Source organism: Periplaneta americana, chromosome 3, assembly GCF_040183065.1.
Source record: "Periplaneta americana isolate PAMFEO1 chromosome 3, P.americana_PAMFEO1_priV1, whole genome shotgun sequence".
Classification (NCBI taxonomy): Eukaryota; Metazoa; Arthropoda; class Insecta; order Blattodea; family Blattidae; genus Periplaneta; species Periplaneta americana.
Window position 1 is genome coordinate 194,410,299 of NC_091119.1, and position 13,276 is coordinate 194,423,574.

Consider the following 13,276-nt stretch of genomic DNA (forward strand, 5'->3'; position numbering starts at 1 on the left):
TGATATGTGTGGAATGCATTGCATAACTTTTTGTTGGTATTTGTGCCCTTATCGGATGTTGAGACGCCATTTTTAAACTTCCTGCAAGGACGGTATTTTGTGGTGAAAAATGAGTAAATTAAAAAAAAAAATGTTTCTTTTTTCTTTAAAATACCCTGTGATATGTGTGGAATGCATTGCATAACATTTTGTGGGTATTTGTGTCCTTATCGGATGTTGAGACGCCACTTTTAAACTTCCTGCAAGGACGGTATTTTGTGATATTTTAACATTTTTACCTTCCTTAACACTGGTATTTCGAATATAGTGGTGATAAACTGAACAAACTCTGAATTTGAACCACTATGTGGTAACAGTGGCGGCCGGGTAGCTCAGTTGGTAAAGCAGCTGGCTACGGACTGAAAGGTCCGGGGTTCGATCCCAGGTGGTGACAGGATTTTTTCTCGTTGCCAAACTTTCAGAACGGCCCCGAGGTTCACTCAGCCTCCTATAAAATTGAGTACCGGGTCTTTCCCGGGGGTAAAAGGCGGTCAGAGCGTGGTGCCGACCACACCACCTCATTCTAGTGCCGAGGTCATGGAAAGCATGGGGCTCTACCTCCATGCCCCTCAAGTGCCTTCATGGCATGTTATGGGGATACCTTTACCTTTTATGTGGTAACAGTGTCTCGAGTTTAGCTGAAAATATTATGTTTTCAGTTATAAATAAATGAAGATAGAAACAAGTATGGTGTGAAGAGTATAAAAAGGGTAGGAATTCTATCCCTATAAATAATGTTACTGTATAGCTAAACTTGTTCACTTACGAGTATTTATTTTCTTGTGATGTCAGGAAGAGTGACTTGGGGCATGCCTTGTAATAGCGCCAACACTCTCCGTGCCCGTGCTCTTGGCCCGCACGCTCTGCATTCACATACTCTTCAAGCACATCGGCAAAAGGAGACTTGCTTGCTCTGGAGAAAATACAAAACATGAGTTATGAATTCTGTGCTCTAAAAGAATTTGTTTTGAAGCGAGATGAAATATTTTTCTTGGAAACAATAAATTTTCAGTGGAGTAGGCTACATATTTTGTGCAGGTTGTAAATGTTAAATGTTTCCGAACTTTGCTGTATATATGTCAATTCTTTTTTTTAAATAATTGCACATAATGCCAATGTAAAAGGGTATTGTCACTAATCGACACCTAATGGTGAGATGAAAGGAACAGACTATCAGTAGAAGCAGTAAAGGGTATTGTAACAGTACAATATAATCCATGTTGAATCTTATTAATATTATTATTATTATTATTACTATTATTATTATTATTATTATTACTATTATTATTATTATTATTATTATTATTGTTATTATTATTATTATTGTTATTATTATTATTATTGTTATTGTTATTATTATTATTATTATTATTATTATTATTATTATTATTATTATTATTATTATTATTATTATTAAACAAAACAACCTCTAATGAAGTTCTCAGATCTATGTATTTTGGCTATGTACATTCCCAGATTCAGTATGGCATACCATTATGGGGCGCAAAAAGCAAAATTACGGAAATTTTTAAGCTACAGAAGAAAATTATAAAAATTATGAAACAAGCACCTGTAAGGTCGCAAAGTAAAGCAATTTTTAGGGAATTCAAAATTCTGCTAGTACCTTGTATATACATTCTAGAAACAGTGTCTTTCATTCATGAAAACAAAGCAAAATTCAAATTGAATTCAGACTACCACATGTATCAAACAAGAACATCAAATCATATCCACTCATAAAATAACCACAAGTCTTAAAAGTATTTTACATAGAGGCATAAATATATATAATAAAATTCCAAGCTCATAATAAGTAGTAAACAAAAGAAGTTTAAAAGCATGGTCAACAGGTTGCTGCTGCATCATATGCCATATACTGTAGAGGAATTTATGTCTTTAGACCTTGCAGAAAATGCCTATTAATGTGTAATTGTATCATGTCAGCAGATGTCCTGCAATAACAAAGCTACGAATTCATAAATATGTCCATAGTATAATCAGAAACTAGATTAAGACTTAGAAATAAGATTGACGAAGCCATGATTTGTAAAGATCTTTATGGTGAATAAATTACTATTACTACTATTACTATTTCGTACATTACTTTTAACATTTGAATATAAATAAACACCGAAACAGCTGTAAGCCACACATGCTTACACAATTAACACGAGTAAGATCGCCATTTAATCAATTATTTATAAGTACAATATAATTCGAAGTATTTTACATGTAAAGAATTTCACACCTATAATCCCCAGAGCTACTGAAGGACATTTCCTCTTCACACAAGTATGAACAATAAAATTGAAAGATTAATAACAATGTATAGCTTTGGTATTGTGTTTGCCTATGTTGTTGCTGTTGTTATCTAATGCCGGGCTTTGGCAACGAAGCCATTAGAGTTCTTGCTCTCCAATATTTCTCTGTGGTGGATCCATCAGGTAGAACTTCACAGGTTTGTAGATGATCTTCAGTCATTTCTTCTTCTTTGTTGCATAGAGGGCAATTTGGATTTGTGTAAATTCCTATTTTATTCAAGTGTTTGGCCAAATAATCGTGTTCTGTAAGCAGTCTGAATTTTGCTACTGCAGATTTACGTGGGATTTCTGGAATAATTTCTGTTTTTTTTTTTATTAAAATGCTCCATTTTTTATCTTTGGCTTTGGTACATAGTGCTTGGTTTTGCTTGATTTTATATTTATTTTTAATTAGTCTTTTGATGGATGTAAAAGGTAGGCTTGTATTTGTATTCTGAATTAAATTGGATCCTTTTTTGGCAAGAAAGTCAGCAGTTTCATTTCCAGCAATTCCGCAATGTGCAGGTATCCATTGCAATTGAATTCTTTTCTGTAGTTTTTGAAGTTGTTGGATCATTTTGTGACATTCTTTAATTTGGATTGACATCATTTTATATGAATTTATTGCATATAATGCTGCTTTTTGATCAGAGAGAATGACAGCATTTTGAAATTTATCTATTCTGTATAGTAGGTGTTGGAGTGAGATATGAATAGCCATTATTTCCGCATCAAAATTTGTTGTATGATGTCCTGCTGGTTGATAAAATGAGAATAACGCACACGTAATTCCTGATCCTGAGTTGTTATCGATAGTAGACCCATCTGTGTAGATATGTGACCATTCTTCTGGTGGGTATCTATTGTTCACAGCTTCTAATGCCAGCGCTTTTAGTACAGGTTTGGAAGTTTCAGATTTTGTAACTGGTTCTTCTAAATCTAGTTGAATGTTAATTGGTTCGAATGTTAGAGGGTTTTCTCTGCTTAAAATGCTTTCTTTAGATTTAGGGAGATTCAATTCTGTTTTTATTTCCGTGTTTGCCTATTGTTTTTATTGTTCTCAGTGAATGAAAAGGAATTTAATGTCTTATCAGGCTTTTTTTTTTTAATGTCCCGCTTTTTTCCTTCAAATGTCTTCCTTTTGAACATTTTGATTTGGTCACCCTACAAAAAGGTGACATATTACAAAAAACAAATTTTACAGGAGACAATAAAAACTTTCTAATTCCTGCAAATCATGTTGTGTATATATATATATATATATATATATATATATATATATATATATATATATATATATAAAACAATTAAGTTACCTGTGCCAAAATATGTAGACTGGTACAGAGAACTTAATTTTTGTATATATACATACAGAACATCATTTGCAGGAATTAGAAAGTTTTTGTTGTTTCTTGTAAAATTTGTTTTTTGTAACATGTCACCTTAAGTAATTGTATTACTTTTATTAGTTTCGAACATGTCTTTTGTGGAGAGGCGATTGTATTATTACCGGTACTAGTTTCTTTCTGCGAGAGGCGATTCGTTTATGTTTGTTTTATTAGTTTTGAACACAATCGATTTTTGTTTATAACAGAAGAACAGCAATACTAGGAGAAATGAACAAACATTGTTAAAATGAGTTCAAACGAAGATTTATATATTGAAAATGCTGCGAATTCTGCAATGGAATGTTTAGTACCGGTACCATCAAAATCCTGCGTCATCTGCAGGAATTAATGTAACAAGTTGTGAATATATTGTTAAGGTTTATAATAAATAAAATAAATTCGATTTAATTTAATTTAATGTGTGGTTCACATTACGTAACCAGTTGGGTAATAATAACAGTATCATTACGTAACTGGCTGCGTAATAGAAATATCATTACCTAAATAGTTGCGTAATGAATGTCTTTACAACATTTTTATTAGTGATATACAGTCCACATTACATAAAGTAGATAAAGACTATAATTTATCCCATTTCAATGCTTTCAACAAACAGTTGAAATTTGTAATATTAATACAGCAACAAACTTATATTAAAAAATGTACTTCTGGAAAGAGGAAAAATAAGCTATTTACATTGTAATCACTCATTGAAATTTTAAATATTTTGTGACAATATAATTTGAGAACTTACAAAATTACATGCAGATGATTTTAAATTGTCAGAAGCTTGCAAATTCACAGATTAGATTATGTTCTTTATTTAGAGGAGATATAAACATAAGATAATGGTGATGTTACAGCTGTAACTTACGTGAAGAAGAGTTTCACTATTTCTCCAATCAGACCGAAGTGGTGCAGAGACTGGCCGTGAACTTCACAGATGGCTCGCAGGAGACATGCCTTGCCATCCATCCCGAAGTTGGCAAGCATATCTTCTACCACTATATAAAGAAGTGCCCTGTGGAAATCAAATATCATTCAATTTTTCTTCATGTTTAGCAGCTTTTTAAAAGAGAATACAGTTTCTTGTGTGTGAATACATGTTTAACAACGTTTGAACGTAAAGAATATTATTTTTATAGTTTTAGTGATGTGGCCATTCATATCCTGTAGTTCATAAATGTGTCTCAATCAGGGGCGTATACTGGTTAAAGGGTTTGGGCTACAGCTGACCCTATTATTACACAAAATATATCTAACAATTACTTTAATTTTAATTACTATGGTAAAACTAATAATACAAAATTATTACATTATGTTATATTATAAACTTTTTCTTTTGTAATTTCCTTGGGCTACCGCCGGTAGTCCCAGTAGCCCGCAAAATACGCCCCTGGCTCTCAATCTACATATGATAATTATACTTAAGTGAAAGATGGCTGAAATGAGTTGGTATATCATTTATCAATTTCAGTAGGTATATAACACTTTCTGATTACCAGTATAATTATCTATTATTTTCGATTACAGGTACACAGAATATGATAATATGGATTATCAGATTAGAATCTGAAAACGGTGATGAATCCAGGGTGTGGTGTTGAACATCACAAATGCTAACCACACCTACAGAGACATCAACACAGACATGGAAATACTACACATCCAACCAAAAAGCCAGAAACTAAACACACTAGAACAATATGAAATATACAGACACACAAAAACACACCCCAATGAAATTCTCAACACACAACTCAATTTCAGAACACACACACTCTTTGACTCCAAATTACACAAACACACCCTCACAGGAAGCAAAACAAGAGGCGCCAAAACCAGCAACGACCAGTTCTGAAGAAGACCAATAATAGGTTGAAACATGTAAACCAGGTATGATAGAATTTAACACGAGAAAATCATATAATACATATTCCGAAGTGATATAGTGTTAAAAGTTGTGTAATCAAGATGTAGAATATTGTGACGTAAATAAAAATATTTTACAATTTTTCTGTATTAAAATTTGTTTGTTTTATCTTAATAGAAGTCATACAATGCTCCATAACAAATACTCCATCACTTAAATATTGGTTTTGAAGGCTGGTGCAAAATTTCCCCATCACATAGATAACTTTGCTCCACTTTTTAAAAAATGTAATAGGAGTAACCTAAGTATTTTTTGTTGAACATGGTAATACCAATACCTCCTATTTAACCCAAATTAGTTAATAAAATTAACTCTGTCAAAAAAATAATAATTTCGTAAAAATGCCATTTTCTAAGTCTATTTTAATTAAAATATCAGAAAAATAGAGCAAAGTAACCCAAAGTTACGGTAAGTAAATAAATAAATAAATAAGATTAAAAGATAATATACTGTGAAAAAGCTGATTACTGTATAATGAAAGATAGTTGAAAATGTGCCCACTTTTGAAGAAATACTGAAATATGAAATGTATCTTCGGCAGTGTACAAGAAATGCAGTCTAGTTATATAATTACTATAAGTAAAGTAGCCTTCATAATAATATACCTGCTGCAGTCATATAAAGACACTAAGTGAAAGCCACTTCCAAAGAAGATAGCGCTGGAACTCATAGGATTTAGAGGATGATGCAAACAACATCGAAACTAGTCAATCAGGCAACATAACAACAAAATTTATAATGTTAACACAGTGAAAGCTTTAATTATTTAAAATATATTAACAGCTCATCAGAGAAAATAAAAACAAAAATAAAACATTGTTACAAAATATCCCATTTTACAATTTTCATAACTTTTTATATTGATGGAAAGTTTACAAAATAATATTTTATAAAATTGTATTTCCTTTTAAAGATGAATAAAATGGTAATTTTAATGCAATGTTTTATGTGTGCTACATTTTTTTTTTTAACTTTCTTTAACGAAGTCTCTTGCACTATGAACTTTTAAGGCAAATAAAGAATCTGAAATGCATGACATTAGGAACTTTAATTAGAGCAGTTTTAATCGATATGTTTAATTCGACTTTGTATTTTGTTCACCACTAGCAACTTTAGAGAAATTAAAATGTATTGCCGAAACCCGGGATCGAACCAGGGACCTTTAGATCTTCAGTCTAACGCTCTCCCAACTGAGCTATTTCGGCGCATGACGTATGCTTTCTTCCGAAGTTAAATTCACCTAGTCATGGAACACGTGACTAACAATAGCGTGCGTAAGTGTAATGATATAATAGTCACGTGAGATACAAGAGATACGGCTATTGCATAATATGCTTACTTTGAATCGTAACATATTACATTTGTGAGGTTATTTCAAAGTTTGGACCTTTTGAAATCATGAAACTTTGTTAAAAATAAGGTTAACACATAAAAACTAAAAGTAAATTCACTCGCACAATAATTTAACTTTACCTGTAAGCTGAAGCGATTAATACGATATTTAAATACGACCACCATTTTGTTCTTCAGTCATTAATGGTTCCGGCCAGAGATAAAACAATGGCAGGGTAACATTATAGACCTATGTAGGCTATATAGTGGAAATTCACTGTGCACATCTCAATGCCTATTCAGAGCTATTTCGAGACACGAAGTGTTCTACAGCCGCCATTAAATTTACCTAGTCATGATTGCCATGAATCACGTGACTAACACACATTACGGCAGACGGCCGATTTGACGCCACACAAACACAAATGATGATCTTTTTTACGAAACGGAATGATGAGGGAGAAATTCTGGAGAATGTTGGTGGAATGATAATGATAAAAAAAATAAAATAAATTTATTCCTAGAATAAAGATACATACTGGGATGTTTGTGTAAAAAATCACTCTAGCACCCCCAGAAAGAGTATATATTTGTGCTCAGATGGCATCTCACAAAATGTTTAATTAATTAAATAAATGACTGAATGAATAAATAAATAACTGAAAAACATGAAATAAATGAATAAATAAAGAAATAAACGAATAAATAAAAAATAAACGAATAGATAAAGAAATAAATAAACAGAGAAACAAACAAATAAATAAGCAAATACGAGTAAATAAATAAATGAATAAATAAATGTGAAAAATATGAAATAGATAATAAAATAAAGAAATAAACGAACAAATCAAGAAATAAACGAATAAATAAAAAATAAATAACGAAATATACGAATAAATAAATGAATGAGTAAATAAAGACATAAATGAATAAATAAACACATAAACGAATAGACAAAGAAATTTACGAACACATAAAGGAATAAACGAATAAAGAAGTAAACGAATAAATAAAGAAGTAAACGAACAAATAAAGAAATAAATGAATAAGTAAAGAAACGTATAAATAAAGAAATGAACGAATAAATAAAAAATACACGAATAAATAAAAAATAAACGAATAAATAAATACATACAGAAATAAACGAATAAATAAAGACATAAACAAATAGATAATGAAATGAACGAACAGATAAAGAAATAAACGAAGACATAAAGAAATAAACGAATAAATAAAGAAGTAAACGAATAAATAAAGAAGTAAATGAATAAATATAGAAATAATTGAATAATAAATAAACGAATAAATAAAGAAGTAAACGAATAAATAAAGAAATAAACGAATAAGTAAAGAAACGTATGAATAAAGAAATGAACGAATAAATAAAAATTAAACGAATAAATAAATAAATACATAAAGAAATAAACGAATAAATAAAGACATAAACAAATAGATAATGAAATGAACGAACAGATAAAGAAATAAATGAACAGATAAAGAAATAAACGAATAAATATAGAAAATAATTGAATAATAAATAAACGAATAAATAAATAAATAAATAAATGAATAAATAAAGAAGTAAACTAATAAATAAAGAAATAAACGAATAAGTAAAGAAACGTATAAATAAAGAAATGAACGAATAAATAAAAAATATACGAATAAATAAAAATTAAATGAATGAATAAATACATAAAGAACTAAACGAATAAATAAATAAAGACATAAACAAATAGATAATGAAATGAACGAACAGATAAAGAAATAAACGAATAAATAAAGACATAAACAAATAGATAAAGAAATAAACGAATAAATAAAGACATAAACAAATAGATAATGAAATGAACGAACAGATAAAGAAATAAACGAACAGATAAAGAAATAAACGAATAAATAAAGACATAAACAAATACATAAAGAAATAAACGAATAAATAAAGACATAAACAAATAGATAATGAAATGAACGAACAGATAAAGAAATAAACGAACAGATAAAGAAATAAACGAATAAATAAAGACATAAACAAATACATAAAGAAATAAACGAATAAATAAAGACATAAACAAATAGATAATGAAATGAACGAACAGATAAAGAAATAAACGAACAGATAAAGAAATAAACGAATAAATAAAGACATAAACAAATACATAAATAAATAAACGAATAAATAAAGACATAAACAAATAGATAATGAAATGAACGAACAGATAAAGAAATAAACGAACAGATAAAGAAATAAACGAATAAATAAAGACATAAACAAATAGATAATGAAATGAACGAACAGATAAAGAAATAAACGAATAAATAAAGAAATGAATAATAAATAAATGAATAAATAAACGTATAAATAAAGAAATAAATCAATAGACAAACAAACAATCAAGCAAATAAATAAATAAATAATTGAAACTGAAGTAGGAACTAAAATTAACCAGTTTGTAGCTTATTCATTCTCATTGGATTTAAATACAGATAGAAATGACAAAACTCAACTCTTCATCTGTTGCTGAGCGTCTGTTTTTCTTAAAGCTAATACTAGAACATATCAGAGCTCTGACAACTGATGAGATAAGAGTGCCTACCATTTCTCCTTCCTCTCCGAACAGACCACTTTCTGTGTTGAGCGGTTAGGCACTAATCACTATGCGCTGTTGGAGACTATGCCATACATGACAGGTAATACAACTTGTATTCTTTGGAACCGATTGAAGGGATCTGAATGCAGTGTCAATTCAAATATTTGTGGTTTCTTGAAAGTGAACGTGTACGAGTCCACGCGATGGATATGAATGGAGTGTCTAGTGTCAATTCATGTCTGTGGTTATTTTGAAAATGAATGTGTGAGTTCACTCGACGGATATGAATGAAGTGTAACTTCAAACGTAATATGTGAAATCTATGACCTTACCTTTCCCCTCCGTGGAAATTCGCATGCGGGGGTTGAGGGGGCGGAGGCGCCGATCGGGAGTGTCTTCTGCGCTCCATTATCTGCCCGATGTAGTCGGCCAGCAGCATCCCCGACATTCTGCCCATGCTTCGAGCGAGGATGGGAGGAAGGACACCGTAAGGATTCTCGTTGTCGGTCAGACCCAACTTGTCGAAGTCAACTGCAACATGGAATACAGACAGTCTAATGAGTAATGTCGGTTTGGGAGCAGAATTTTAGTTGGAGTGTGTTGTGGCAAGAAATTAATCCATTTTAAATCTTGCGTACACTATTTTTAACACTTGAATATAATTAATTGATTAACTAGCAGACTTACTCGTGTTAATTATGTAAGTTTGTGCGGCTTACAGCTGTTTCGGTGCTTCATCATACCATCCTCAGAGCCTACTAGATCTCGGCGTCATCTCGAACTTCTCTGCCTGTTATGTGGGTGCGTTTGATTGTTGAAAGGTGTTGAAAAGTGGAGTCAAATAGTGTGTGTGTGTACTGAAATTGATATGTGTGTTGAGAATTTGATCAGGGTGTGTTTTAGTGTGTTTGCATATTTCATATTATTCTAGTGTGTTGAGTTTTTGGTTCTTGGGTTGTATGTGTAGGATTTCCATAGGACAGACAGGCAGATCATTCCAAAAACGCTACAAAGAACACATTAAAGCAATAACCAGAGGGCACAATACATCTACATACGCAGATCACATAACCAGTGCTAACCATACATACAATAACATAAATGCGGACATGGAAATACTACACATACAACCCAAGAACCAAAAACTCAACACACTAGAACAATACGAAATATACAAACACACTAAAACACACCCCGATCAAATTATCAACACACAGATCAATTTCAGTATACACACACTATTTGACTCTACTTTTCAACACCTTTCAACAATCAAAAGCACCCACATAACAGGCAGAGAAGTTCGAGATGACGCCGAGATCTAGTAGGCTCTGAGGATGGTGTGATGAAGCACCGCACAAACTTACATAATTAACACGAGTAAGTCTGCTAGTTAATAAATTAAGAAATTAATCTTCTTCTTCTTCTTCTTCTTATTATTATTATTATTATTATTATTATTATTATTATTATTATTATTATTATTATTATTTCATTAGGATCAAATCCTGTTGGTTTTCATTTGGTGTCGCTATTCCCCGAGGCAGGTGACCAGCTTTCCAGCCATCTTTTCGGAGGTCGTCCGAGCGGTCTGGTGGCGTCAGGTTTTTCCTTCATGGCGATTTTAGGTAGACGATCATTTTGCATCTTCAAAGTATGATCTCTCCATTCTTGTCTTCTCTTTTTAACCCACTTAGTAACATCTTGCATTCCACTCGTCAATTTGAAATCTATAAGGTTCATCCGAGACACCAATATTTCTTCGAGCAATATATCTTCCACCCTAGTAGGTTGCTAGCCTTGCTTAGGCGTGTTTTCTGTAGGGATCCCTTCTCCGTCTGCTACAACCAAGGTTGCATTGCCCAGGGGTCATGACATGGACGTGGAGGTAGGATTCATTGGCAGCGCTGACAGATGGCATTGCGTCAGAAGGCATTTCACTAGATTTTTTAGATGTCGTCTAAAGAAATTAATGTAATCTTCAAAGTAAAGACCGTTAGATTATAATTGAAGAGCAAACTTTCAAAACCTGACATGTCCTTTCCTCCCCCCCCCCCAGAAAATACACTTCAAATGCCAAAGAATACATCTCTGCAATGAACAAAATATTTTCTGTGGTAAAATATTAAAGTTTGTTTTTTGCTATATCACTTAGAAGCTTATAAAATTTCACCATAGAAAAAAAAATGTTTTGAATTGCGGCCTTTGGATTTCACACCTAGCAGTCGAGTTGAACCTATAGTTGAGTTTAACATGACTATATAGGCTAATTCACACGGGAATAGTTTACAGGAGTCAAGTGCTTGGAGCAAGTCGACTTTCCTTCAACTTTCCCCGTGTGATATGGTCGAAACGGTCAAGTGTGACTTGGCGGTCAAGCAGAATTTGAGTTGACGACCCGTCAACTTATGTGTCCAATTTCCTGTCACGTGACCAACTTGACTCCACCACTTCCCGCGTGTGAATGCGAACTTGTAGCAACTTGGCAAGTAGAAAGTTTGTAGTTTTAGGCCTACTGTCGATGTAAATTAATAATTATTAATAATGAGCGCCCCTAAGTGGAATTCCAACGATATCATTAAGTTTTTGGAAGTCTATGAGAAGTATGAACTTGTATGGAATATACGCGACAAAGAATACCTCAATAAAAACAAGCGGGAATTATTATTCCAGAAACTAGTCAGTGAACTCATGGAACAAGGTTTCGAAAACATAGACGTAGAAGTGGTTCGAAAAAGTTAAAAAGCCTTGAAACAGGACTCATTCTGAGGTGTTTCCTGTATTCTGCAGGACCTTCTTCAGCTAATTCTTTCAACAAGGTATTAGATGCACCGTGCATAATTATTCTACGAATCCATTTCTTAACCCATGTTCTCTTTTCCTTTTTTTCAAGAATATTTTGTAATTAACACAATAATAAGGCGCCAATTAGCTACACACACGCTTGAATATGTGCTGGTGGCATCTTCAGTTTCACCAAACTAAAAATGCCAGTTCACTATTGATTTTTATTAACTATAACAGAATACAAGAATTCAAACACCACTGCGAATACAACATTCAGCGCGCGCTTTTTTTCAAGCATGGTTTCAAGTTTAATGTCGCCGTGTGATCACAAATATTCCATCAAGTTTAGAGGCTTCAAGCACTTGACTCCTGTAGACTCCTGTAAACTATCACCGTGTGACTCGGGTTTATATAACGAAAAGCACGCGTCATTTGATAGTAGTACGTACTCGTAAATGGCAAGCTGATGGACATGTTGGACAGGAAGCCATCCGGAGGATATCGCACGAACGGCAGCGACAAGGAGGGCGTGATGACCAGAGCGGTGCCGGGTGGCAGCGCCAGCCGTCCGTCGTTGGTGATCCAGAGTATTCGCTTCTGTCTGGAGTGAGGCTTGTCGTCAGACGCTGCGCTGCCCGGGACCAGAGCTGCTGCCAGAAGCGCGGTTAGCCATGCTGCGTGTGCCCGGAAATCCATGGCTCCAGTTTCCTGCAATAGTCAAGAACAGACTTTAAGTACTTGAATGTTTGCTGCGGACAATAATTACAGCCTACATAGATCATCCGAAAATTAGTTGCAACACTGTTACTATTCAGCTTCTCTAGCGGTGAATAATGTAAGCTGGTAGTATGAGATGGAGTGGTGTCTGAAAAGTGTTACTTGTAAGTTGGTAGTAGTAGTTGGAAT

At 32.8% G+C, this 13,276-nt stretch overlaps 1 protein-coding gene and 1 non-coding gene across 4 annotated transcripts in view; both read right to left on the bottom strand.

The window, feature by feature from the left end:
• The window catches only part of LOC138696930 (uncharacterized), a 235,465-nt gene that overhangs the window by 5,624 nt on the left and 216,565 nt on the right, over positions 1-13,276 (bottom strand). For all 3 annotated transcript variants that reach the window (XM_069822425.1, XM_069822426.1, XM_069822424.1), the window contains exons 2-5: positions 12,820-13,078; positions 9,916-10,114; positions 4,602-4,748; positions 806-952 (exon numbers count right to left, since the gene is read on the bottom strand). In XM_069822425.1, coding sequence (XP_069678526.1) covers positions 806-952; positions 4,602-4,748; positions 9,916-10,114; positions 12,820-13,066 — 740 coding nt within the window. In that variant the 5' untranslated portion in view covers positions 13,067-13,078. The remainder of the gene's footprint in view (positions 1-805; positions 953-4,601; positions 4,749-9,915; positions 10,115-12,819; positions 13,079-13,276) is intronic.
• Positions 6,793-6,865, bottom strand: TRNAF-GAA (transfer RNA phenylalanine (anticodon GAA)). The gene has a single exon. It is a non-coding gene; the product is annotated as a tRNA-Phe (tRNA).